Raw genomic sequence first — 27,908 nt, 5'->3', positions numbered from 1 at the left:
GGTTCCAGCGAATGCTGTAAATTCAGCCTTGTTCGAAGAGGCTTCTAGGCCGACATGGTTTGTCTTAATCACGTAGCTTGGTGATAACCTGTAACGTTTGCTGTGAAGAATAGAATGTTGTTTGAAGATGTCTATGTATGCTGTTAACTCACACTGAGGATGAAGCGGGGTGGTTAGAACCACGGATCACTTCTGGTTGATTTAATAATTCGTTGTTTATCTAAACATGTGATTAGGTTAAATTTTTTTCATGTGTTGTGTTCAGTTACTTCTGTTGCGCATACGATTTTTAATGAAATACGTTCGATTCCTTCTCATTCGCGGTATTCCTATTTGGCCCATTATATGTAAGGCCAAATTTTTTTTTAGAAATTTCATACCTGCACGATGATAGTCATGTGGGTGTGGGTGCCATCAGGACATTCCTATGGGTGACAATTAGAAAATATGCTTACACACGTTTAAACCATTTAATTAAATCAAGATAAATATTGTTCAGGAAGTTCCAGAAAGTCTTTGTATTCGGCACAGAATACATTTAAAATACATTCCTTTTATTAATGTTTGATGTATTTCCATCTTCTTNAACATCTCGTATTCAGATGTGCACGGTTATAACACAGTACATAAGCAGAATTTGTATGTCCAACCATGTAACACCTCACGTTGTAAAAGGAGTGTGATTAACATGGGAATAAGATTGTATAATAACTTGCCCTCTCAAATAAGAAGTATTCAAGAGTTCAAGGTTTTTAAGCGTCAATTAAAGGATTACTTGTTGTGCAAAGCTTTTTATTCCCTTCAAGAATATTTTTACAAGAATTAGCGCAATAATAGAATAAAGATACTTGGGTAATTTATTTTAGCTATTGCATGTAATTTATAGTTTAGCTTTTGTTGCCTAATTATACTCATCCACTGTTTTATCATATTTAAAGGACTTATTATGTTATTTTTCTATGGTTTTTATGCTATTAGTCATTTGATGTGATGTTTTTAATTTTATTTTTTTATATAAAAAACTGACTTGTCCAATTGTACATAATGTAACAGTTATGGATGTTAAATAAATAAATAAATCAATCAATCAATATACAGAGGTTCGCTTGCAGTGCAGTCTTGTATAGCAGGTTATGTCTTAACTTGCTCAACAGCTGTGAAACGTCAGTCATTTGAACGGCCGATGGCCTGACCGCTGCCAAGTTTTTCTTCTCCATGCTTTCTCTTTGTCCTTTTGCACGTATTCTTTTATGAGTTCTGCCTGTTTCCTGCGTAAATTAGTTGTGCTATGGCACACGTCTAAACCACGAACCGGTGTGCTCCGGTCAAAGTTCCGATTGGTGTAGAGAAATCTGTTGTGCACGTATTGTACTTTTTATATGCGTATGTCTGCCGCGGAATAAGCCGCACAGGGAAAATTATTACACATATGGGGGAAGAATGGCCGGAAAAGTAATTGTAGGGGAATCAGTGGCAATTATTGCATTACGACAGTCTCCCCCAGTCGAACGGTATTGCTTTTGCATGTTATCAACTCTCAGCAGAAGCGCTGGCCCGACCCGTAGGGGAGTGCAAAGATTACTACACGTAAACCGACTCCGTAAGCACCAATTTATTTTGTAAGATTCGTCTGTGCAATTTATTTTATTTGGAAATATCCATTCTTCATTTCTCTCTGTTAATGTTGATGTGTCCATAGTTTTACAAAATGTTGTCTGCACATCTTACTTGTTTTAGGTTAAGGCTCTTCTTCCTATATTTACATGTACATAATTTTGTCTCAAAATCTGTATTCTCAACAGGTCTACATCGTTATCCGTGGTCTTCATGTTGAAAATCTCCGATGTTATGACACGTTACGTGAACCATGCACAGTTGGCAGGGTTGGCAGTGCAGGTGCTCACGTGAAAACGCGGCAGCCAACAGAAGTACTGGACCTGAATGTTGACAACGTGTTAAATGTTATCGTGAGAGTTTTGAAAAATGGTGCTGGATTTAGATCTTTTTCGTCCTGAGAAAGGCGGCGATCCTGCGAAGATAAGAGAAAATCAGGCGCGCCGATTTAAAGATGTAGCTTTGGTAGATAAAGTTGTGGAGAAAGATGTCGTATGGAGGAAGCGTAAGTAATTTACTGCACATTTACTGTTTTCGAGTGTAACGTGTTTGAAGGAGGAGACTACGATTTTAAGTTATGATGAACCAATACCACATTATACTGAAGTGGATTTTAAAACTGTTGATTTTAATTAAGATACAGAACTTCTTGACAATGATATATTAATACAGTTATTGACTTTTTGGGCATTAAAGAAGAACAGGGCGATGAGTATTTCCAAAAAGTTGACGAGTGTACAGATGGTTTTAATTCTGTTAGTTTAATATTTAACAATGAGATCATAGGCTAGAAGGTTAGGAAGGTTCAGGATGATCTGTATAGTGTTGCATCATTTGCAGAATCAGTAGAACTATATATGTAGTAGGGAATGTAGAACACAACTTGTATTTGCTCAGCAGTTTATACAACGTTCTGACATATTTCAGCACATATGTGGCATTGAGTAAGTCATCAGATACTTGAAAACATGGGTAAAAATCTATATTATTTATAAATATACATATATATTATACATGTAATTTTGCCATATGGATCCTTCGTCCCATCAGGTGCTTATTTATGCTTGTATGAGATTTCTTTTTTTCTTTTAATATTTCAAACCTGGTTTGTATCTTGAGTATGGATGCGCACTAATTGGAGTGAGATACAGTGGTTGTGTTGTTACATATACTGTCTGTCTAAAATGTCTTTAAGATTACATCATGCCTAGAGTATGCAGTGTTACAGAAGAAAAGTAGTATGTTAAAAGAAATCTGTAGTATGATGGTTGTGGGTTCTGTCAAATGTTGAAAGTTGAAACTGGTAGCTTTCTAATGATGACATAATGGAATAAATCACTCTCAGGTGATGATTTGATTAGTTTGTGTTTCTTTTCTTACTTCATTGAAGTATGAAGTTTTAGGATGTACTCATACAGGTATATGTTTTAATAGGGTTGGTTTTATTGGTATTTTTCAGTCTTTCAGTGTTGAGGTGTTACTTTCTGGGGAAAGAGGTTTACACTGGTATCCAGTTCCCAAGAGTAGTTTAATCATTTGCTTTGCAACACCTGCCAGAAATGTTTCTGTTCTTATTCCTAAGTTTAAGAGAATTGTTTTTACTTTTTAAATAGATGTTTTGTCCATTATATATTTTGTATATACACTTTTTGTTACAGTGTGTGACAAGGGGCACACGGTAGCATAGTTGGTTGAGGCACTATGCTAAAAGCTGGAAGGTCGTGGGTTCATGTCCCGATGAGGTCATTGGATTTTTTTCAATTGACCTAATCCTTCCAGCCGCACTATGGCCCCAGGGTTGACTCAGCCTCTAACAGAAATGAGTACCAGGAATATTGGAATATTCTTGGGGGTAAAGGGCGGCCAGCATTTAGGGCTGACAACCTTGCCGCCATCTATGAGCTGATTGTATAGAAAATGTGGGAACCCCAATATCTCACAACCCTATGGGCGTCCTCGGCCTGTTACAGGGATACCTTTACTTACTTTATGTGATATTTAAAGAAGAGATAAGTCTTGAGTTTAAGATTATTTCTCATTAAGAACAGTGTAATTAAATCACCTATATTTATCATTCATAGCTCCTGTTATTATGGTGTCACATTTTCTACAGATCGTTTCAGTGTTCAGCAGATGAAACCAGGAATGTACTGTTTCATTATATCTGCTTAAATACCTATGTAAAATTAATTAAGAACCTGCAAAATAAATTATTCAGATTTACCAGAAAATGTCTCTCTAGATATTGTGACATGACAGTTGAAAGCCGGAATGGTGGAGCTGGAGCAGACAGCCATTGCTAAGCAACGAGTCGGAAATCACATTCCCGCTACAACTAATAGTAACAGACAAGTCATTGCCATGTAGCAAGTTGCTAAACACAAGATTCCTGTGATAATCAACAAAATAACAGAGGACAATTAACTGTTTGACATAATGACTTATATTTGGGCCATGTGGCAGATATAAAAGAGAGTTTATTTCATGAATTCAGCTGAGTCAGAGATTCATCTGTAAGAGACTTCAGAAGACAGTTCAGTAGTTAACCAGATAAGACTTGTTACCAAGCAATGACTAGCAAGCAGGCATTGAGGACTTTATTTTGTGTGTTATAATTGCAGTAATCTTTAGATTATTATAATTATATGTAGTTACGACTTGTGAGTGTCCAGTAAATCTATTCACCTAATCCAGAACCAATTATTATTAGTTATGCTAACCAGGAACATGTGACAATATAATGCATCTGTTGTTCAACAAAAAGGCCTCAACAACTGGATTTTCTTTTGCTAGTGTTTCATAGTCATAGGAATGGATAGCTGTCTCACACTGTCAAAATAGTTTATTTGGTTAAGCATAGCTTAACCTGATCACCTGATGATGGAGGAGTGAATTTGTTTTTTGTTTTTTTTTCTCATTGTGGGTTCTCCCTGTATTTTTGCAGTGCATTGAAAAAATCAAGTGTTAGTGGCAGATAATGAATATAAATTTGAATTTTTATTAATTGTAATAAACAATTTCAGTTGCTTGAATATTTGTTTTGCAGTACGCCACAAAGCTGACAACTTTAATAAACTGAAAAATCTATGTAGCAAGGAAGTAGGAGAGAAGATGAAGGTAAATATATGTGAAATTTTAATTTTGTATTGTTCATATAGGTTTGATATGTAGGTATATGGCTTATTTTGTATGGAATATATAACTGAACTGCTTCCCATATTCAGTTATTAATTATTATTATTTTATTGCATCAGTTTGTTTCATCATATATTAATTGTCCCTGCATTTCTTTGCAGGCAATGGGAAGAAACAAACATGAAATACCTAATCATACAGATACTTGTAACAGTAGAATAAATCTAGCTTTTGGTGATCTTGACACTGATGCTGGCATGAGTGCTCTGAATGAGTTTATGTCTGATAAAAGCTATGTTGGTGGCTTTCTTCCATCACAAGCAGACACAGTACTTTTTGAAGCTTTCAGAGCCCCTCCTCTGCATACTCACCCCCATGCTTTGCGATGGTTTCTACATATACAAAGTTTTGGTGATGACAAGAAAAACTTTCCAATTTCTGTTCAGGTGAGGTGGTTATTTCTGTCTTCAGAGGTTGTGGTAATTATTTCATTCAGCTTGGGCAATCTTTTCTTCAGTTTTCTTTCTGCTTTTAGTAACTGTTATAGGCAAAACTTTACATGTATTATATTCTTATATTAAAATACTGATCCACATATTTCACAGGCATGTTTGTTGCACATGAAAGAAACTAGAAAATAGTAAAATTGTAGTGTGTGTTTTATATATATATATATATATATTGTGACGAATATGACCGTTTGCTAGACAGTGGCTCAGTAAACACTGCCTGGAAGCTGAAATAACGAGCATAAGTGTAAGTCCATTTGCTAGGCAATATCTCACTACCACGCGTTCCCACTGCAGTGAATATTAACGACAACATTCCCATGACAGTGGCAGAATGACAACTGTTCGAGGTGGTGCCCACTGTTTGGTTCTCCGGTAGGTATAAAAGAGTGTTCATTCGTGAATCCAGTTCAGTCATGGAGCCATTCATAAGGGAGTTCGTTGTGAGCAGGAATTCTTTGTTTGTCATTCATCACAGTCAAAGAGAAGACACACATAGTCCAGTAAGGAATGGAGTGAGTCTTAAGACTGTCATTAAATGTGAACTGTCATAATTGAATGTAATTGTAAAGAAGTGTCAATAAAATCATCAAATCCAAAACCCATTATCATTCATCACACAAACCCTGATAGATTACATTTTGGTGTCAGAAGTGGTTATGACTATAAGTTTATGACATTTTGGTGTTGGAATTGGTTGGATTTGATTGATTGGGCCCAATTAGTGGATTTAAGATTGCATCATATTGTTATATTATCAAGAAAATGGAAGTGAAATAAGTGACCAAACTCCTGAAAGCCGACAAGGCAAATATATATATATATAAAATTGCAGTTTTGCTTATTTTCTGTGGTTGAATGAGTTAATTACTCTGAAGGGACTGATCAAGTTAGTGCAGCGGGAGTGTTTTGAACTTGGGTTTGAAAGATACATAGTTCGTAGGTTTTCTCATTCTTTCTAGGCAAATGCCAGGATGTACTTTTGAATAGGCATTACCTTTTCCTCATCGTCCTGTCACCTTAAGTCCATTAATATTTGCAGTTGATAAACAAAACATCACTAAATAATCAACCAGCTTTGAGGGAAGAATTGAAATTGAAAGTGTCTGAGAACAAAATTCTGAGTAGACTACTTGGACCCGAAGAGATGAGGTGACAAAGGGTGAAGAATAGGGAATTTTGAAGTGAGTGGTTACATTGCCAATGTACTTGTATTAATTAAATGTATATGGAAGGGTAGATTTCAGTCAAATAAAGCTTTATTGTAATATTAAAAATATTGAAGAGGTTACATATTTCAGTGATTTTTATGCAGCATCGTCAGACTTACACATTAAGTGTGTAGGGGACACTCTGTAGGTGCATTTTTATAAACATGATACATATAAAAGGCAGTAATAATTTTGGTATATGGATAATTTAATACTGGCTTGGGTAGCTCACTGGGTATAGCAGTGAGCTACTGGCTGAATGACTGGGATTTGTTCCTTCTCAGGGGCAAGAAATTTTTCTCTTTACAGCATTCACACTGGGCCTGGGGTTCACTTAGCCTCCTATCAGTGGGTACCAGGGGTTATTTCCTTGGGGTAACGCGTTTGGGTCATGAAGCTGACCACCCACCTCATTGTAGTGTTGAGGTCAAGAATGGAGGAGCTGTACCTGCACTCCCTCTTATGTCTTCATTGCATGATTCTTAGTTAAATACAGGGACTACTTTACCTTTTAAATGGGTAATTGTTAAAAGTACGAAGGGCGTTCCATATATAATGCCTCCTATTTTTTTGTGTTAATATGTAACGTCTGAGCTGGATGTTGGTGGTGTTGTAGTAAAGGTTGAACCTTCCCGCCAGTGTACTGTTAGTTTGGTTGTCGTGCGACAGATAGCGACAGTAGAGCAGTCTACCAAAATGGCGTCTGACATAGAAGTGTGTACGAAGCAGATATGTGTTATTGAATTTCTCACTGCCAAACAAATTACACCCATTGACATCCATCAACACTTACTAAAGGTGTACGGAGATGATACAGTGGATGTCAGCACAGTGAGGCAGTGGTTAATGCGTTTCAACAGTGGCAAAAGAGAAGTGCACAAGAAACTATGCCCTGGGCATCCCTGCTCAGTTGCCACTCCTCGCAATGAACAGCGTCTCGATCAGCTCAACCATACAGATTGGCAGATAACAACCAGGGAACTGTGTGCACGGCTTAATATCGGCTGTAATGCATTGGAAACGATGTCGGGGAAGCTGGATTATCGCAAAGTTTGTTCCAGGTGGGTCCTGAGGATGCTTACACAGGACAACAAAACTCATCGAATGGAAGTCTGTCAGGACCTGTTGCACCAGTTTGAGGCTGAAGGTGACAAGTTTCTGGACAGCATCGTCACCGGAGATGAGACATGGTGTCAGCACCATGAGCCAGAATCCAAAAGACAGTCCATGGAGTGGCAACATCTGGATTCCCCAAGAAAAAAGACGTTTAAGACACAGCCATTGGCAAGGAAAGTGATGTACATGGTCTTTTGGGATAGGCAGGGTGTGATTTTGTTGGATATCCTGGAGCCTGGTGAGACTGTCAATTCTGAATGCTACAAGACGACACTGACTGAGCTGAATGCCTGCATTTCTTAAGTCAGGCCAGAGAAGCAGACAACCTTTCGCTTGCAACATGATAATGCTAGACCCCATACCAGTTTGGCGACCACCGCGCACGTTGCAAGCTTTGGCTGGACTGTCCTACCACATCCACCTTATAGACCCAATTTATCACCTTCAGACTTCCATCTCTTTGGGCCTATGAAAGATGGTCTACATGGGCAACATTTTCCAGACAACGATGCTGTCATTGTAGCTGTAAGAAAGTGGCTAGCCTCTGCTGGCGCAGACTTTTATGGGCACGGCATACAGGCTCTTGTTCATCACTGGCAAAAGTGCATAACGAATGGTGGTGATTATGTGGAAAAATAGCTGTAAGTAACTGAAATCTTGAAATCTTGCTCTATTCAACTGCGTTATTATCTATTGTATCTATTGTAGTTTTCATTAAAAAAATAGGCATTATACAGGGTGGGGCACAGAAAGTCCTTTTTGTGAAAACGCATTTTGAAGGGAGGGGAGGTCGCAGGAAAGTGAGGATAGGCTCAGTGAACGCAGCAGTCGCAGAAGTTTCTGTCTAATACCCTTCAGTAGGAAACATCAGGTGGACGACTGAGCAGCGTGCGTTTGCTGTCGAAGCCTATTTTTCGAACAACCATTCCAACGTGGCGGTGCAGCGTGCATTCCATACTCACTTCGGAATTAAGCCCAGAGGTCTGGTTCCCGACCAGAAATCGATTGTTTTGTGGGTAGAGAACTTTAGGACAACCAGGAGTATGGTGAAAAAATCATCAGGCTGACAATGGACTGTTACGACACCAGAAAATGTGGAGGCAGTTCGACAGTCAATTTTGAGATCTCCAAGACGCTCTGCTCGCAAACATGCAGTCACCCTAGACATATCCAATCGTTCAATGCACTGAATTCTTCACGAACATCTTAATTTTCATCCCTATAAGATGGTTGTTTTGCAAGAATTGTCACCACATGATTTCCAGAACCGAATAACTGCGTGCTAAACGTTNGAAACGTTATTGGAAACTTTACCCCCTGACGCACTTGTTTTCTTTAGTGATGAGGCACATTTTCACCTATCCAGATACGTCAACAAGCAGAATATGCGCTATTGGAGTGGTAACAATCCCACAGAGCTCCATGAGAGGCCACTTCACAGTGATAAGGTGACAGTACGGTGTGCGTTGTCGAGAGTTGGAGTTATTGGCCCTTATGTTTTTTGAAGAAGACAATCATGCAGTTACTGTCAATTCACAGCAGTATGTGGACATGATTAAAAAATTTTGAACCAGCTCTTGAAGAAATGGATCTAGGAAATGTCTGGTTCCAACAGGATGGTGCCATGGCCCAAACAGCCCGAGCTTCGATGGCAGTTTTGAGGGCAAAGTTCCCCGGACGGCTTATCTCTCTTTGAGGTGACATCCCATGGGTAGCACACTCGCCTGATCTAAGACCCTATGATTTTTTTTATGGGGATACCTCAAGGCAGAGGTTTTTAAACCTCGCCCTACAAACCTGCTTCAGCTGAAGAATGTTATTCAGCATGAAGGAGCCCAGATTCTGGTGCACATGTTGGAACGTGCAGAGGGGAACTTCAGAAAACGGTTGCATCAGTGCATAGAGAACGGTAGCCACCACCTTCAAGATATTTTGTTTAAAACTACATGATTTAAAACTTTAAAGTATGTTCTTTCATTAGCTAAACATAAATTTTGTCTATCAGCCATAATTTTTCTTTTATTTGCCTTAAAAAAGGAAGTTTCTGCGCCCCACTCTGTATATGGAATGCTCCTCATGTAAATGTTTGTATAAGTTTGGGGATTTTATGAAAAAATAAAGGAGTTGTGGGAGGCATTTCCTGTAAAACAAAATAATAACAGAGTTATAATTATATGTATGTATGGGACAAATAAAAATTGTATGAAATAAATTGCTATTCTTTTGTAAAGTGTAAGTATGGAGTAAGGCACTTAACAGAGATGAGATTATAAGTAATATATTTTGTTTGTGTGTTATTTTTTTGAGGGGGTGCTTGGCGGGAGAATGCATGTTGACTGTAGCTTAGGATCTTTATGGTATGCATCCTGTTGTGTATAGTTCACTAAAAGAATGTGATTTTGAGACAGTCTACCCAACAATAACAGCAAAATAAAGTAGATGTTGACACGATAGTGTCTATCTTGTTTATTTTCTGAAGTAACTGATGTGTAAAGTGTCTCAAAATCATATCCTTTTAATGTAGCTTAGGATATTGTGTATTTCCATTCTCCCACTTTGAAGTTCAGGATGACATCAAAGATGGGTACATAAGCATCTCTGTTAGTGTTGTTTAAATGGGGTTTCAATTTAGCATTTATATAGATGGGGAGCTGTTCAAAATGTTAGAATATTTGTCTTTTCTGTGGACAGGTAAATTGTCCATGCATTTGTTTACATCAGTGTAAGTGTGTTTCATTTCAAGAGCATTTATGAAAAGCCTTGGTTTGGTTTGTTGTACATAATGTCCTTAATGTGTTCTTTGTATCCAGTAGATTGCACTGTTACTGTGTTTACCCTTTGTCTGAGTAACTCTTAAATCTCTTTTTCTATAGTGGTATTGGTTTTGTAGGCAATTTTCATGTTAATATTATTGAAGAGATTAGCATTTATTCTGTTTGGCATCTCTAGTATGTAAATATTTTTCATTTGACCTTGTCCTTTGTGGTGTCTTTCTTCTGGGTTAAGGCATTTGGTTCGTGGAGAGAGGTGTTACAGAAAACAGGTGGATATTCATTTTTGTGTAAAATGTCTTCTGTAATATGTAGTTATTTCTTTTTGTCATCGTAAGATGAGGGATATTTGTGGAGATGGTCAATAAAGAATTTGATAGCTAACATATGTGTCCTATATGACAGCATCAGTCGTTGTAGGTCTTCTGTAAATGTTTAAGGCTGTTTTTTGGCCTGAGGGAATTTGTTGTTTCAGGCTCATAAGTAAAATTTAGTGAAGGAAAATGTTAAATTCATAGAGAACTGTTGTAGTATTTGTGGAACTGGGGTTGTAAATGTTAAGAATTGTCATCTGCATATTGGCAGTAGCTGATAATACATTGTTTTATAGGGATTGGTAAGATGTTGGTATGTTCTGTGTGTTGAAGGAAAATATCTGATAGAATGGTAGAAGTGAGGGCTCCCATGGCTAGGCCATTGGCTTGGAGTATTATTGCTGTGATGGAAATAATTTTGGTTGAGTACAAGTTCAATTAAAAATAGGAAAAGTTGGATAAATATTAATAAATTATTGAGTGTTTTCTTTTTGTCCTCATTACTTCCCCTCCATCACTGTGATAACTGAAAGTTCAGAGTATAGGGCAAATCGAAAGGTAATTTGAAGCACAGTGTAAATGACATAAAAGAAGCATAGCGACCAACAGAGGGACTTAGAAAATGCAAAGAACATACTAGATAAGCAACATTTCCATTAAAACAGTGACTGATGAAGCAAGTAAGAAATGGAAGATTAATGGATGCATTAGAAAGTTTTCATATATGTGTATATATCCAAGGTACAATTTCTAATAGAACAGTTTTAGAATGTGGTAAATTATTTCATTAGCTGTAAGTCTACAGACATGGAGCGAAAACATACTGAGCGAGTAAGTGCATGTGCATTGTATACAATCAGTGCACCTCACAACATTCTGAACACCAAAAAGAAGAGATAAGCCTGATAATATCTGAGTAGAGTGGATTTAGTAGACAGGCTTTTGTGGAGTCAGCTTATGCATTATGGGTCAGCCCAACTGATGGGAGGAGCATCTGAGAGTACACAGTAATTTTCAGCAATAATGAATGTTGTAACTATTAATAAATTATGCAATTCTGACTTGATAATAGCATGAAGTAAGCAGTCAGAAGACATTTGGGATATACGAAAGAAAATAGTAACACAGTTGAATAACAGAAAATAGATAATAATTGAAAGCAACACCAAAAAGAGAGTAAGCCAAGAAGAAAAGAAATATAAAGAAATTAATTTATTTTATATCTTCATAACTATCGTAAGATGTATTTTAATGTTAAGACTGTAGTCTTCAGGGGTGTGACGCCATGTAGTTTGGTAGATGGTTATATCCAGTGTGACACTGGAATGTTGATCATAAACTTAGAAAATTTCCATTCTGGTTGGTGACTTAATCTGACGCAATTGGATGGTCTATACATGCGACCTCTTGTTGGATTTGAAGTTCTCACATCTGTGAAGAATTGTGTCTTCTACGATATAATGCTGTGTAGTCTGGTAAAAGTCAGCGGATGTTTCAGATGAATATTTCACTTCCATCTTCAGGGTCAAATAGTAAGCCAATCAAGAAACCAGCGTGAAGCAGGCAGCAAGCAGAATGTGCTTGGAAAATGGGGGCAATATATTCCTCCAAAATGTTGGTTGACTGTGATAACTCAGTAAAACAAATGGGCACTGGCTAGATGGCCAGCGAACTGAGGTTCAGTTCCTGGCAGGGGCAAGATATTTTTCTCTTTACACTGTTCAGACCAGCTCTGGGGCCCACCCATCCGGAGGGTACTGGGAGTACTGTGGTCCTTTTCCCCAGGGGTAAAGTGGCAGGGGCATGGAGCTCACCACTCACATGTCTAATGCCAAGGTTAGGAATGTGTTCAGCAGTACTGCCACTCCCCTGTATGTGTTCTTAGCTCGGTGCTTAATTAATTAAGCATAAGAAAAACTTAACTTTTTGTCTCAGAAGATAGAAGTCTTCTCTTCCTGTTCCATTATTGACGTTTGTAACTATAAGTTGATTAGGAAATAGCTTTGATTTTGTAAGATTTGAGGTTTTCATGGCAGTGACTATGAAGAATGCTGTCTTCTGGGATGTGGGGCTGTGTAGATCTTGTGTGAACTGACATTCCTCCAAAACATCAGTTCACACAAGATTTACTGGTGCCACATCCCAGAAGACGGCATTCTTCAGGTTTAATTTTGTTCATGATGTTCACTGTGCTGAAACATTAGTACTACATATTTCTCTTTATAAGTAATGTGTTGTTGTTTCTGTTATTCATTAAAACTTGAACGTAGAGATAAGGTTTGAATTATACAAATAATTATTTATTCAATAGCGGAAAGAATCAACTGGTGATGATGACAGTGTCCCAGAAAATATACAGAGGAATTTGGATTCTCTTACATCAGAAATGCTGAAGCCATTGACTGTAGCTCAGCTGAAGAAAGTTCGTGTCCTCATTGATGATGCAATCCAACAGAACGATGTGGATCTGCAGCAGACAGAGAAAGAACGAAATAATGCCTTGCGTGAAATTGGGAACCATCTTCATGATTCAGTTCCTGTCAGCAATGATGAGGTGAGTGTTGATTTATATGCTGGGAATGATTACACTGGTCTGAGGTGGATTTATTGTTTGGAAGATTCTTGTTTTGTAGTAATTCTGTTATGTCAGGTCCAAAAATGGCATCAGATCGAGTCTTATCATTTACAGATATTTTGCAGTATTTCTGTTGGTGATTCTATACTGTTAGTACTGCAGTCTGGCAGAGGCCAGATCATGGTTTATGGTGGTGTACCACTGTGGGGCTTAAGTGTAACTCAAATTTTACCATAATCACAACATGTTTTACCTTTGTCCACCTTTACCCTAGTACCATGAGGCTACCAGGTTATGCTTTGCTACAAGTTTTAACCCGCTGTAGTTACCTAATTTAAGGAGAAAATTCAGTATCAGGATGGAAATGAATCCTAGTGAGTAACTTGAGTCTTTGTTTCTTAAAGAGATAACTGCCCTCTCATTTCCACCTACCACCCATTCATTCATTCATCAGTAATCTGTCAGACGACAGGTCCACAGCCTCTTCCAAAACAGTTTCTCCACTTAATGCGATCTTCTGTTTTTGGAAAGAGACTATCCAGGAAAAGTGATAATGTGGTAGTTTTTCCATTTGCTTTCCACATCGCAGTACAACAGCCATTTAAACCACTCTGGTCACGCCTGTTGCTATACGAACTTGAACCATCTTGAGCATCATTTTCTCTGTGCTTCAAGTCGCCGCTGATGACGCTGCTTCCGGCATCAGTTTTCGGTGTCTCTCTTCGTCTGATGCCTACCCTTTGACCTGTCCAGCAAGGGAGGCCCTGTAGCCCTGCCAGTAGCTACGCTACCGCTGGTATAGCTCTCAGGGTCCTTGGCATACTCAAACACCCTCACCACGATAAGGTGGAGACACCAACGAGGGGCTACCACCCATATAGGACTGAAATCCATAAGGGGAAAGATATCCTATAGCACTAGTTTCCTTCTTGCCACCTAGTCACATGAAGTTTCTCATTGGTTGTCATAATGGGAGAGCACAACATGAAGTCTGCATTGGATGAAACAGAACCCCCACCCCAGACTCAGTTTGATACCAGGTTCAAAATATCGTACGTGAAAAATAAGATCTAAAATTTAATGACAGTTGTATATTAATGCAGTTAACAATTCTTTGGACATAATCTATTGTCCTGTTGTTTGAAATAGCATTGCAGAGATTGGATGCTGTCTTCATCCTCAGGTGAAAAGCTTACTCTGTTAGATCCAGTCAGTAGAGCTAGTCCCTATCTCTATCTGGAACCCAACAGAGTAGGCTTTTTACTTGAGGATGGTGACAGAGTCCAGCCTCCACAGTGACATTTCAAATAGTAATTAGAGAAATGAATAATGACCAGAAAATTAATCAGAGTGTCATATGTGGAACTAGGTTCAGTCAAACAGAGTGCTGCACCTGTAAGTGAAGCTATATTGTGAGCAGTATGAATGAGTAAGTCTTTCTGAATGTCATGATGTGCTGAGAGAGTGAAATAATAATCAAATATAAGCTTTTACTCTACTGGGTGTCAACTTGTTTCAAACTGTGGATGCATTTGGAACTGCCACTCACATTTAAAAACAAAAGTGGAAAGAATGCATTAGTATGACATACATACAGCTTTCTTTTGCTTCAGAATCATGTAGGACCATAACCTCACAATTACATAAATTTAAGCACATTGAAAATAAGATTATGATTAAGTCGTGCCTTATGTTGTGTAGCCCTGATTCACCAAGGTTTTATGAGAAGTGTGTGAAATAATTTTGACATCCTGACAGTAGTAGCACACTTGTGAATGTACCATTATTATTGAATTAATTTATTTGTGGCTTCTATATTAACCAGTATTACTGTGTAAAGTGGCACATGTAAAAGCATATTTTGTTAAAATTTCTCACATAAAGCATGTACAACATCCAGTGTTATCTATTTGAGGGTTGTTTACATTTTAAAGTTTTTATTATAGTTTATGTATTTTCCAGGATGATAACAGAGTAGAAAGAGTATTTGGAGATTGTGCACAGAAGAAAACATATTCACATGTCGATCTGATTCATATGATTGATGGAATGGATGGAGAAAGAGGTGCACTAGTGTCTGGAGGAAGAGGATATTACCTGATGGTGTGGTTTTCTATTTCCTTACTTTTGTAGGCATCAGTAGGACTTTGACAAGTATAAGAAACGATATCAAAATTACAGCCAGAGGGAGTCAGGGCTGGTAAGAATTGAAGTGGTGTAAGCCATGATTTGATGAATATTCAAATTATTAGGGCAAGGGAAACACGCTAAATTGCAGTGGTTACAGGATCTGAGTGGAGGTAATATGAAGAGTGTAAAAGGTGAAGCTAATAGACATTTCAGGGACAAAAGGGGGGAATATCAGAAAGACGAAATGAATGAGGTTCCAACAAACAATAGGAACAAGATCATGATAGAGTTATATAGAGTAGTGTTCTGTAATTGGTGTGCAGCCCCAAGGTATCAGGAATACCGTGCATTTTTATAAGATAGTGCATATTTGTACATTATAGTTAGTAAAGGGTAATATTGTAAATTAAATTAAACTGTCAGCTAATTAGGAGTTGTCCTTTATGAGCTAAAGTGCTGCCTGCCATTTTCTATATGCCCACAAGCAAAGATCACTCATTCCACTCACAAGACCCATGCACTTTGTTTGATATGCACATGTGAGAGAGGAAATGCACTGATTTGTGTCGAATGTGAATAACAGATGTAACATGTCAAAGCAATTTAAACCACACCAATACTTATGTATGTACACTGCATTATGGGTTATTCATGTAGTCATATGAAATTTCTCATATGATTAAATCTCACCATTAACAGCAACAGTTTTCCATCAGTCTTTGGGCTGGTATTTAGGTAACTGTGTCATAGGCCCTCATGTTTTACCAGCTGTGAGTACCTTAATTTTCTTTGAACACAATTAAGTGGGCTGTTGGAAGACATGTTCTTGCAATATGCATCTTCACATGTGGTTTCAACATGATTGTATTCTGCCGCATTGCTGTCATGAAGTGCAGTATCAGCTGTCCAAAAATTATCCTAGATGCAGGGCTGGTTGTGGGTGTGTAACTCTAATTTCATGGTCTGCATGCTCATTTGACTTGAATCATTTCATTTTTTTTTCTGTGGGGATATTTGAAAGCCAAGTTCTGTGCCTGTACAGTCATACTAGAGAAGAATGGTTATGTTGAATTCAGCAGTTTGCAAATGAAATAAACTATACAAGCAGAGTCTTTGGTTGCTTGCAAGTTCCTTTTTTATGTATAGCTGAGTTGTGTCTGTGAACATGTAGGCCATTTCTAGCACCTTTAATATGTAGCACGTCCACAAAGTAAGTTTCCCACTCATCCCACAGCTAGCAAACCTTATATTGCTTGAAGCGACTGCACGTACGTGATAGAGCAATGACGTAGCATGGCGCATGCACAAACGGAATTTCGTGCATTCCCACAGTAGCATCGTTGCAGCTGTTATAGATGGAGGCTCTTATTCCAACTCCTGCCTACTGTGAAGTGCGGTCAGTGATAAAGTTTTTGAATGCACAGAGCATGGGGTCGATCGAAATTCATCGTCAGCTGTGCTGGGTCTATGGGCTAACGTCATGAGCAAGCAGATGGTGCATCGCTGGTGCAGACAGTTTTCAGCAGGTCGACAAAGTGTGCATGATGAGAAGCACAGTGGGCAGCCATCCATCATTACAGACTACCTGGTGGAGCTTGTGCGGGAACACAGTATGGAGAATTGTCGCGTCACAATTGTGGAACTCAGCAGTCATGTCCCGCAGATTTCCCGCACCTTGTTGCACAAAATTGTCATGGAGCACCTGTTGTTCAGGAAATTGTGCACCAGGTGGGTGCCGAAGCAACTGACACCAGAACACAAAACAAAGCGCATGGAGTCAGCATTGACCTTTCTGCAGCGGTACCATGATGACGGCGACTGGACCGGATCATCACAGGTGATGAAACGTGGATTGCACACATTACCCCAGAAACCAAGCAGCAGTCAATGCATTGGCGTCACAGTGGATCTCCCTGTAAGACGAAATTCAAGCAGTTGTCGGCATGGAAAGTGATGTACACGGTATTCTGGGACAGACGGGGCGTTCTCCACGTCAACTTCCTGACCAGAGGTGAGACGGTGAATGCTGAGTGTTACTGTGAAACACTGCAGAAATGCGACAGTCCATTCAGAACAAGCGGCGCGGGATGCTTAGTGCCGGTATTGTCTTCCTGCACGATAACGCTAGGCCGCACACGGCTCGACGGATAGCAAGTCTCCTGCAGGAGTTCAGCTGGGAGGAGTTTAANCTCCCTGTAAGACGAAATTCAAGCAGTTGTCGGCATGGAAAGTGATGTACACGGTATTCTGGGACAGACGGGGCGTTCTCCACGTCAACTTCCTGACCAGAGGTGAGACGGTGAATGCTGAGTGTTACTGTGAAACACTGCAGAAATGCGACAGTCCATTCAGAACAAGCGGCGCGGGATGCTTAGTGCCGGTATTGTCTTCCTGCACGATAACGCTAGGCCGCACACGGCTCGACGGATAGCAAGTCTCCTGCAGGAGTTCAGCTGGGAGGAGTTTAAATCCACCCTACAGCCCGGACCTCGCTCCCAGTGATTTCCATCTTTTCCTACACCTCAAGAAATTCCTGTCCGGTGAGTATCAGCGTTTTGAGAATGACAGAGGCGGAGATGGTTGTCACACAGTGGTTCCAATCCCAGGCGGCAGACTTCTATGACACAGATATTCAAAAGTTGGTGCCACGGTATGACAAATGTCTCAATTCCGGTGGCGATTATGTTGAAAAATAGCTGAACACTTGCTGTATCTGTTGCAATAAATATTTCCATGAAATTATGTTTTCTGTCTTTAAATGGCCCCAGGGAAACTTACTTTGTGGACGAGCCTCCTATGAAAGTAAAAATGAGATTATTAATAGCTTTTTTGTTTGTTTTCTTCTTATACACAACCTGTTAAACTTAGGAAGTATCTAAGGTGTGACGATGGAAATTGAAATTAGAATAGCTATAAGTTCTTAAGGAAGGCCCTCAGAGTGCATATTCAAATTAACTTTTTTTTTTTTTTTTGCTTATTGTAATTTCCAGAAACCAACCTGTTAAACACGGCATATAATAATGAGACATTCTGTATACATTGTTTTTTTCATTAATATGTTATACCAGACATTTCAGTAATTGCAACTTCCTTATGACTGTTGCATGGTCATATGAACTAGTGAAAGGTGGGTGCATTGTAGAAGGAGAAGAATGGATTTACCTGAGAAGTGTGGATAGTGATTAGTATTAAGGTTGTTACCGTGACTATGCCAATGGTTGTTTAATTAGGTACCAGCTGCTTGCTGTAGCATCCAGTTTGCAATCCTTCCGCAGGTCATGTTCAGTTTATATTGGACAGGTAGGTTTTTTCCTGTGTACTTGGCTTCTTCCCTGCTAGCCATTATACTACCATAGTCAATAAGTTCATGGACTGGCCGCAAAGCATCATTGCAGAGCTCTGCAGCGGATAGGTTGAGGCACGATATGATGCCCTCTCAATTCATTTCTCGTCACAGCACGAGGCAGTTGTGTGCAAATAGTGTAAGCAGAACTATGGCCTCTATTGTGAACTGCAGTTAAACGCAAATGACAGAAATTGAAAACGTGGGAGCTTGAACAACAGGCAAACATCAAGCTCTGCCAAAAACTAAGAAATCCCGTAGCGAAACCTTTAACATGATGAAGCAAGTGTATGGCGAAGAAGCTTTGGGCTGCAGTGCTATGTTTAAGTGTCACCAACATTTTGCACAGAGGAGAGACGGTTTGGAGAATAATGAGCATCGTGGTCGGCCAAAAGAGGTCAGAACTGAACGCAAGATCGAAGAAGTTGCAATGTTGGCACATGCCAACCACTCCCAATCGATAGATGATATCACAGCAGCAGTAGAGATGAGCCATGGTACGTGCCACAAAATTCTCACTGATTACCTTAACATGTCACATGTTACCGAGCACTGTTCCATGCGTCCTGACACAAGATCAACGTGACGATCACATGAACATTTATGGTGATCTGATCAGTAGTGCTGACTAAGATGAGATGTTTCTCAACCAGATCATTACAGGAGACGAAACATGGTGTTTTCTTTATGATCTGCAACGGAAGTGGCAATCAGCCACCTGGAAATCGCCAAGAAAGAAGAAACTGACAGGACAGGTCAAAAGGTAAGGTGATGCTTGAACTGTTTTTCGATTTGTCGGGAATTGTTCACATGGAATTTATCCCACACGGAGCAACTGTAAACAAGGACAGATACAAGGAGATTTTTATCTGTTTACGCAATTCAATTTGTCACCAGCATCGTGAGCTTTGGCCTAGGAAGAATTGACTGTTGCTACACGACAACGTCCCTGCACATCGCTCTGTTCTTGTCCAAGAGGAACTGGCAGGGCAACAGGTCATTGGTTTGACGCCCCCCCCCCCATACTCACCTGATCTCGCACATGCAATTCCTTTCCCTTTCACCACGTGAAAGCAAAGCTACATGGTTGTAGATTTCAGTCATCCAAGGAGGTCGTCAATGCCACAAGAGCTGCCATATGGGAATTTCCTGCCAATATGTTTCAGCAGCTATATCAGTGTTGGCAGACTTGCATAGCAGCCAACGGCAACCATTTTGAGGGCCAATGGGGATCTGTGGAAGTGTATACCTTATAATATGATGTGATGAAATCACAGTCCACGAACTTAATGACTGTACCACATATATCCGGTGCTATATTCATCTGTCAGTTCCCCTGAGGTGTGCTGCAGTAGACCTGCCCAGTTATCTCATAACAGACATGCCTCTGATTAGGCACTTAGTAAGAAGGAAGTTACATACTCATCCATGTATTGTGTTTTAATTTACTTTCAGGGACCAGCTGTTTTCTTGGAACAAGCCCTAATCCAGTTTGCACTGAGAATGCTTCTTGAACATGGTTATAAACCATTGTACACTCCATTCTTTATGAGAAAAGAAGTCATGCAAGAGGTGGCACAGTTATCCCAGTTCGATGAAGAATTGTACAAAGTTATAGGGAAAGGAAATGAGAAAACTGAGGACAAAGACATTGAAGAGAAGTATTTGATTGCTACTTCAGAGCAACCTATTGCAGCTTTCCATCGTGATGAATGGATTGCGGAACTGAAGTTGCCAATCCGTTATGCTGGAATTTCCACCTGTTTTCGACAGGAAGTGGGTTCTCATGGTCGAGACACTAGGGGCATCTTCAGAGTTCATCAGTTTGAGAAGGTATGTTCACAGCAGGGGAACCAGTTTTTCTGGTGGCAGTTTTTATCAATTTTCCTCTGTCCCAGGCAAATCATAAGGTAGCCGTTTTACATAGAACAGAGCCACACGCTTCCATATCCCTTTCTCGCTTTACATGACCATTAACATGTCAGGTCTGATGGTGTATATCCACTGTAGTTGATAGAGCCTGTGAATTAACTCACTGGAATGAAAATATGTATTTCTGCTCTGAATCAGTGTAATTTGATTAACTGATTGAAGTAATCCCAGCTGCACTGCATATTTATGATGGTAAACAAATTGAATTAACGGTCAGAGTTCAGGGAAGTTAACATAAATTTTGTAGCAGGACATGAGATGAACCAGCATGACTCATTTGTCAGAGCTTCATTTTTATTAATACAGTGCACTATCCAGAAGGTGTGTTTGACATAGAGGCTTCATGAGACACAATCTTGTTCCTCCAGCAAATGTTCTCTGAACTTCCAATCACTTGAGATATTTTGCAGTCTTGAGTATATGGCTCAGAAGGTGTAATTTCCTGTCGAAGTAGTTTGATCCATGTCCTACTGGGGGGAGAGGGATGCAAAATGGGCTCTCTTATTTTCCTTTCCTTTCCTTTCCATATCAGAGATATGACATCATCCTTTTCAGTGCTAAATTAACTTCTGCAGTTTATACAATGCCATTAATTAACTTGTGAAACAACCATAAAATTTTATAAGATTCTTAAAACGTTTTACTAGCAGATGTAGGTGCCATATAGTTCAAATACTGAGGTTTTGGTTTTGTCATATTGTTTTCTATTTAGGTGGAGCAGTTCTGCTTGACATCACCACATGACAACAAATCATGGAAAATGATGGATGAAATGATATCCAATGCTGAGGCTTTCTACCAAGCACTACGTATACCATATCGCATTGTCAACATTGTGTCTGGTGCTCTGAACCATGCTGCAGCCAAGAAACTTGATCTTGAAGCTTGGTTCCCAGGATCTGGTAAGTCAGTAGTAAGTTGAATTATATAACTAACTCTATTTATCCAAGTGTACTTTGTTTTTTCCCAGCTGTAATGTCTAGAAAGATGAAGGTTCTGATCATGAGAGTCCTCGTATTTTTCAATTCTGTTATTAAATTTGGTTATACATACAAGTTTTCATGGTCATCATTTTATAGAATTTGCTGTATCCATTGTTAGGTGTTTGCATCATGTGCATCTTTAATTCAAGGCAAAATTTTTTGGAGATGTCATGGTATAGTATTTTTAAATGAGAGGATTTTTGCTAGTGAGAAATATTCAGAACTCTATGTGTAAATTTTTTGTAGTAATAAAATACCCTGTTAGGATCCATGTTTTTACTTTATCAGTGCAATTAACACATTCATTACCAGTGCCATTACCTTATTGATTAAATTTTACTATGTGGCACTGCAGATCTTGGATCCCATTAAATGACAGGCTGTTGCTTCTGTGTACAGAAATCTCATTTTCTCCTGCAGATGTTCAGATGCAGAGAAACTTACCATTCAAAGTTTAAAAGTGATTTTAAGCTGTTTTTCACTTGTAAAACATTTTGATGTCTGGGTCATGTAGTTGCAAAGATGGTGTAAGATTATACTCAGGTATTTTGTTTTTGAGGATAAGTGAGATTGTAGACAAAATACAAGCAAATAAAATTTCTGAGGATGAACTGATAAATAGTGATAGTGGTTCATAAGATGGTGCAGCATGTGATGACATGCAGAATGAAGAGGAACTCCATCTATGAGTGATGTTGGAAGGCCAGCTCCATGGAATGCATCCTGTGCAACTCAAGATATTCAGGAAACATTCTCATGCTTGGTCAGATACACATCAGCAGCTGTATGCACCAAATCTGATTGACTGTAGGTGCAGAAGGGCATATATTGCATTTCCTCAAATGTGCCATACACTACCACCGACACTGTGTGAGCAAGCCAATATATAGACAAATTTATGAAAAAAAAGAAATAGGTAGGCCAATAACCAAACATTCTAAATTAAAACTGGAAACCAATAGATAAGATTTGAGGCTTTCATGGCGGTGACTATGAAGAAAGCAGTCTTCTGGGATTTGGCACCTAGCAGACTGGTCTGCTTTTACCAGTTCTCACGGTCTCTTCGCTTGCAGATTTCTTATATTTTTTCTTCTACCCTGAAGATGGAGGTGATACATTCCTCCGAAACGTCGGTTAACACCACATATACTCGGTGCCAAATCCCAGAAGACTGCTTTCTTCAAACCAATAGATGTTGTGGAAGTGAGGATTTTGGATGCTGACTGACATGCTGGAAACAAATATTGGGTGTATCCTGGTTAACGAGGGGCATATTGGCTATGCCTGTTTCCTATACAACAGTCTTAACAGTATTTTTTACGGGGTTTCCCCCCCCCCCCATTTCAGTAACAATATAAACTGTAATGCTGAAGACAGGCTGTTTAAAAGTTCATTCACTCTTGAATCATTTCTACCTGTTGTAACTGAGCAAAAGGAATCAGACAGCTGCATCATGGTTACTGTGATATCAGAAAATACCCTGGAGAAGTATTAAAGATATGGTGGAAAACTTTCCAAGAGTCTGTGTGTGGTTATAAATTTATAACAGCGTAAAGGGATGAAATAAATGGAACATGAATCAGACAATGTAACAAGGAACTTAATGATATATGTATGCATTCTAGTAGTTAGGTCTCGTTTAATGTATGTTTTTATTATATGACCAAATTAATGGAAATTGGACATAATTGGCTATGGAGATGCATTGTAAACAGAAGTACTTCAATGCCTGTACGTGGCATCTCACTAAGTAGAATGTGGCTTGGCTTTCCCGACTTTTTCAGTGTTTGTTGGATGCTTTTTAACCTGCTTTCCTTATTTTGAAAAAGTAGGAGGAGGCTTGTGAGATCACATTGCTCTTTGTGTGTCTCCCTAATATCTGAAAGCTGGGATGGTGGTGCTAGAACACACTTCTGTTGCCAGGCAGTGGCTCAGTAAACACATTCCCATGGCAATGAAGAAGTTCACAACAACAGAAGAGCTGTTGGACATTGTGTTTTCTGTGTGATCCCTGTCATATCAGATACTTAATATGTAGTGTAATATATCTTTTTGGACTATAGTAGAGTAAATACCTACCATGTGCACTCTGTAAAAATGGTCTATCAGATCGTGATGCGCAATATCTGGTGATAAATAATGTGTTTGGAACTCAGTGGGATAAGAATGAACCTGCTGAAAAGAGGTTAATACCTAAGACTGGAGTCATGATGTTTAGGGAGGCACTACAAAATGAAACATGGGAGATGACCCTTAGTAGTATGGAGGTAGATGTAAGTTTTAATGCATTCTTAAACACATTTATAGTCATTTTTGAATCATGCTTCCCCATGCAATTTGTGATGGATATGGAGCATAAAAATCGGTGGATAACTGGAATAAAAGTGTCGTATAGACGTAAAAGATACCTCTACATAATAAGTAGAGTAACTCATCATCTTAAAATAAGAGAATATTACTCCTGTTACTGTTCCATATTAAGAAGAGTCATCAGAAAAGCTAAAGAGATAATGAGATAATGAAATGTTAACGAAATCCACAAATAAATCTCAGATGTCTTGGAAAATTATAAATAATGAAATTGGTTGTGTAGCTAAAAGAAAAGCTGCTCTGGCGGAGTTCAAAAACTGGAAAATGGAAAACTAGCAAACATGTAGTTCCGCAGGGATCTGTACTGGGACCTTTGTTGTTCAATGTATATATTAATGATCTGCCTAGAATTCTAAATGGGTTGGCACGTACGGTTCTATATGCTGATGACACCACTTTTATTGTCTCTTCACAGGATATTAGTAGCCTTAATAACAAAATAAATTTAGTTATGAGATATTTGTATAGATGGTTCCAAGCTAACCAATTAATACTAAATTTATGACCCCTAAGGCCACATAATATCTATTACATATAAAATATAATGAACAGACACTTAAATTTTCTGCAAATGTTAAGTTTTTAGGTGTGTGCCTGGACAATCATTTGGGCTGGGAAAAATACTCTGATGAAGTGATAAATAAGTTGAATGTTGCAACCTTTGTGCTTAGAAAACTACAGCCTATAGTAAGTAGGCAAGTGTTGAAAATGGCTTATTGTGCTTACTGTCAAGCTCAACTTAAATATGGTGTTATTTTCTGGGGCTCTTCTTCGTCATCAATGAAAAGAGTTTTTGTGGCTGAGAAAAGAGCAATTAGAGCAATGTTAATGATGAGGCCTAGAAGTTCTTGTAGAGAGGTTTTCAGAGAATTAGGGATACTTACAGTTCCCTGTTTGTTTCTGTGTGCCATGGTCATGTGTGTAATTGCAACCATTTGACCGAGGCATTACAGTTGCCTTCAGAGGGCATTATTTCCACTTCAGAATTCCAAAGTTTGATTGTGGCTACTAATGGAAGTATAAACCAAGCATTAAAGACTTCTGGAAGAAATTCACTATCAAGAATGCAATTGACATCATTGCATGAGCACCTGATCCATTACATTAACACAAATTTTCATGTTTCAGGTTCCTTCATCTTTTTCTAAATTCCAAGTCAAAAAAAGAAATGCAAGAAATTAATGCCATGCATGCAAATTGAGTTTTAACCCTTTCACTGCTAGTATGTTAAGTAATTCCCAGTACCCTCTGTGCTGAATTATTTTTTAATAAATCTTTTATAAATAATTTAAGTGCAAAGTATGAACATTTGTGATAAAATGTAATTCATCTTACCTCAGACAGGGAACAGGCAGCAGAAGTTGCAAAAATGTTGAATTAATCAGTATTTTTCATAAGGGAAAAGTCCATTTAAATCAAGGTTTTCCAGAAGAAAGCAGTCTTCTGGGATTTGGCACCGTGTATATGTGGTGTTAACCGACGTTTCGGAGGAACGTATCGCCCCCATCTTCAGGGTTGAACCCTGAACGTGGGTTAACGTCGGTTAACACCACATATACACGGTGCCAAATCCCAGAAGACTGCTTTCTTCATAGTCACCGCCGTGAAAGCCTCAAATCTTACAAGGTTTTCCAGGATGGCCAAAAAAGTACATAATTCACTATCCTAATCTTATCATTATGTCACATGTTGACCAAAGTCCACAACTTTATTTGAAGTTATTATAGAAAGCCCCGCACAATGTACGAAGCCATTTTTACTGGCCCTGTGAAATACCCGCATCACATGACCACAGAGCATGTGCCTTGCTGTGCAGATGAAACCTTTTACATTTCTTAAGGTAGAGGGCAGAAGAATGCAGCCATTGAAATGAATGATGCTTCATTATGTTTCCAATAGATGACTCTATGCACCCGCCAAGTTTGAATGAGATCGGTGCAAAGAAACCTGAGATTAAAGTCGCAATACAGGTTTTGTCGATTGCAGCAAGGATGCCATGTTTTTCAGAGATTGACATATGTCGACTGCAGCAGTGTAAGGGTTAAAGGTGCAAATATTACATATTCATGTGCACAGGTATTAAATGTTCAAATTCTCATCAGGCGAACCTGGCTGACATACAGCCAACAGGCATGCACTGTTTTACTAAGCGTAAAAGGGAATGTGAAACAAGCAGTATGTAAGTATTCACATGGATGGAGTTTATTTGTGATTTGGGAATATATTCTATGCTTTGCCTGTGTGGTGATGTGCTTTTTCTGTCAATTGATAGGAGCGTTTCGGGAGCTGGTCTCTTGCAGCAACTGTCTGGAATATCAGGCAAGGAGATTACTAGTTCGTTATGGCCAGACAAAAAAGATGAATGCTCAGGTAATGACCAGTGTTATAAGTAGATACAATGTTCACGTATAAAGCCACTTGCAACACAGCTAAAATTCAGACTATGTGTTTCTGTTTCAGACTGACTACGTTCACATGTTGAACGGCACAATGTGTGCTACAACTCGAGTTATTTGTGCCTTGTTAGAAGTTTACCAGACTGAAACAGGCATCAAGATTCCAGAGGTACTCAAACCATACATGCCAACAGGTAAGTTGATTAGAGGAAGGTGAAATTCTGACAACATAATTCTGTTTTTATGCAGTAGTGGGTTGGTATAGAAGAGGACTGCATATAGGATATTGGTGGGAAAGTCAGAAGGAAAGGTACCACTGGGAAGACCAAGGTGTGGGTGTGTGGACAATATCAAAATGGGTCTTAGGAAGATAGGATGGGATGGTATGGATTGGATTGATCTGGCTCAGGATAGGGACCCAAGGAGGTCTCTTGTGAACACGGTAATGAACTTTTGGGTTCTGTAAAATGCTGAGAAATTCTCGAGTAGCTGCATATTTGGCTTCTCAAGAATGGCTTAGCTCCATAAGTAAATATATATATGAACGTATAAGGAGTGGGCCTTCTCGACCCTTGCACCGTGTGCTAGTATTAGATGAATTCTGGAATAGTATACAAACACAGTGGTGGCCACAACTTTAAAAATTGACTATTTTCTGTTGCTTTCCAGCCTGCAATTTTTTCCAGAACAGTAGATGCACAGCTGGGTCAAATATCTCTTCCTCCGCCATCACCAACAAAATTACTGTATTTTCCCTTGTCCAAATCTTGCTCGATAGGCCAGCAAGCAGTTTGCTGTAAAATTAATGTTTTTAATTGAAATTGGTCTCAATTACTGGATTGGCATTAACATAAAATTGTGTTTTTCAAACTCACATGTAAGAAATTAATGCCACACTTGCAAGTGCTGTTTCCCTTATGTGTATTTAAGTAAGCATATAGAGACCTTTCAGTTGGTTGCCAATGAATATGAGTTCAGAAATTTTGTAGTGCATTTTTAGTGGTAGGTAGGTACCAGATTACAGTGTCACGTCCCAGAAGACCTTAATCTGAAAACACTTACTGCTGTGAAAATGTCAAGTCTCATGCTCTGTTCCTGTTGGGATATATATTTCATGAAGTTGAATTTCTGAATTTCCATCCACGTAAGTGTCAGACCCATGTGATATTTAATTTAATCTTTTCATTAAAGATTTGTATAATTGTATAATTTGGATAATCATCTTCTGTTAAACAGTTTACCAGGAGGAAATTCCATTTGTGAAACCAGCACCAATAAATGAAGTTGAGACTAAGAAGCATAAGAAGCAAAAGGAAGGAATGAAGAAAAGAGATGCTGGGGAAGAATGATGAGATATGTAATATCACAGCTAAAAGCGATGGTGTGTTGAATGAAAATTGTGATCTAAACTGAATACAAAATTTAAATACTGGCACTGGTGTTAAGGTTGTGTGTGATTTGTATAATATTTAAATAAAAACTGATATCATTGATCATTGAATGTAATTT

The 27,908-nt window shown here is 38.8% G+C and overlaps 1 protein-coding gene across 3 annotated transcripts; it reads left to right on the top strand.

Moving 5' to 3' along the window:
• Positions 1-64: 64 nt before the first annotated feature.
• Positions 65-27,895, top strand: LOC111866578 (serine--tRNA ligase, cytoplasmic). 3 transcript variants are annotated; one of them, XM_023855653.2, is made up of 11 exons: positions 65-195; positions 1,803-2,119; positions 4,661-4,731; positions 4,911-5,195; positions 12,982-13,224; positions 15,208-15,348; positions 20,174-20,551; positions 21,363-21,552; positions 26,276-26,373; positions 26,464-26,593; positions 27,636-27,895. In XM_023855653.2, the coding sequence occupies exons 2-11, from the start codon at positions 1,984-1,986 to the stop codon at positions 27,746-27,748; spliced, it is 1,785 nt and encodes a 594-aa protein (XP_023711421.1). In that variant the 5' UTR covers positions 65-195; positions 1,803-1,983; the 3' UTR covers positions 27,749-27,895. The 3 variants fall into 3 exon arrangements, with proteins under 3 accessions (XP_023711421.1, XP_023711423.1, XP_023711422.1); XM_023855654.2 differs by lacking the exon at positions 65-195 and adding an exon at positions 1,530-1,600; XM_023855655.2 differs by lacking the exon at positions 4,911-5,195 and having other exon boundaries at positions 70-195.
• The last annotated feature ends 13 nt before the right edge of the window (positions 27,896-27,908 follow it).

This window comes from Cryptotermes secundus, unplaced genomic scaffold, assembly GCF_002891405.2.
Source record: "Cryptotermes secundus unplaced genomic scaffold, Csec_1.0 scaffold666, whole genome shotgun sequence".
Taxonomy (NCBI): Eukaryota; Metazoa; Arthropoda; class Insecta; order Blattodea; family Kalotermitidae; genus Cryptotermes; species Cryptotermes secundus.
Note: the sequence above shows the minus strand (reverse complement) of the source record. Positions and strands in the feature narration are given on the sequence as shown.

Excerpts from the sequence above, each read along its gene's own strand:
- LOC111866578 (XM_023855653.2), top strand. The coding sequence starts at position 1,984 with ATGGTGCTGGATTTAGATCTTTTTCGTCCTGAGAAAGGCGGCGATCCT. Across the intron at positions 4,732-4,910 it reads AAGTAGGAGAGAAGATGAAG|GCAATGGGAAGAAACAAACA; the intron begins GTAAATATATGT and ends ATTTCTTTGCAG. Across the intron at positions 21,553-26,275 it reads AGCTTGGTTCCCAGGATCTG|GAGCGTTTCGGGAGCTGGTC; the intron begins GTAAGTCAGTAG and ends GTCAATTGATAG.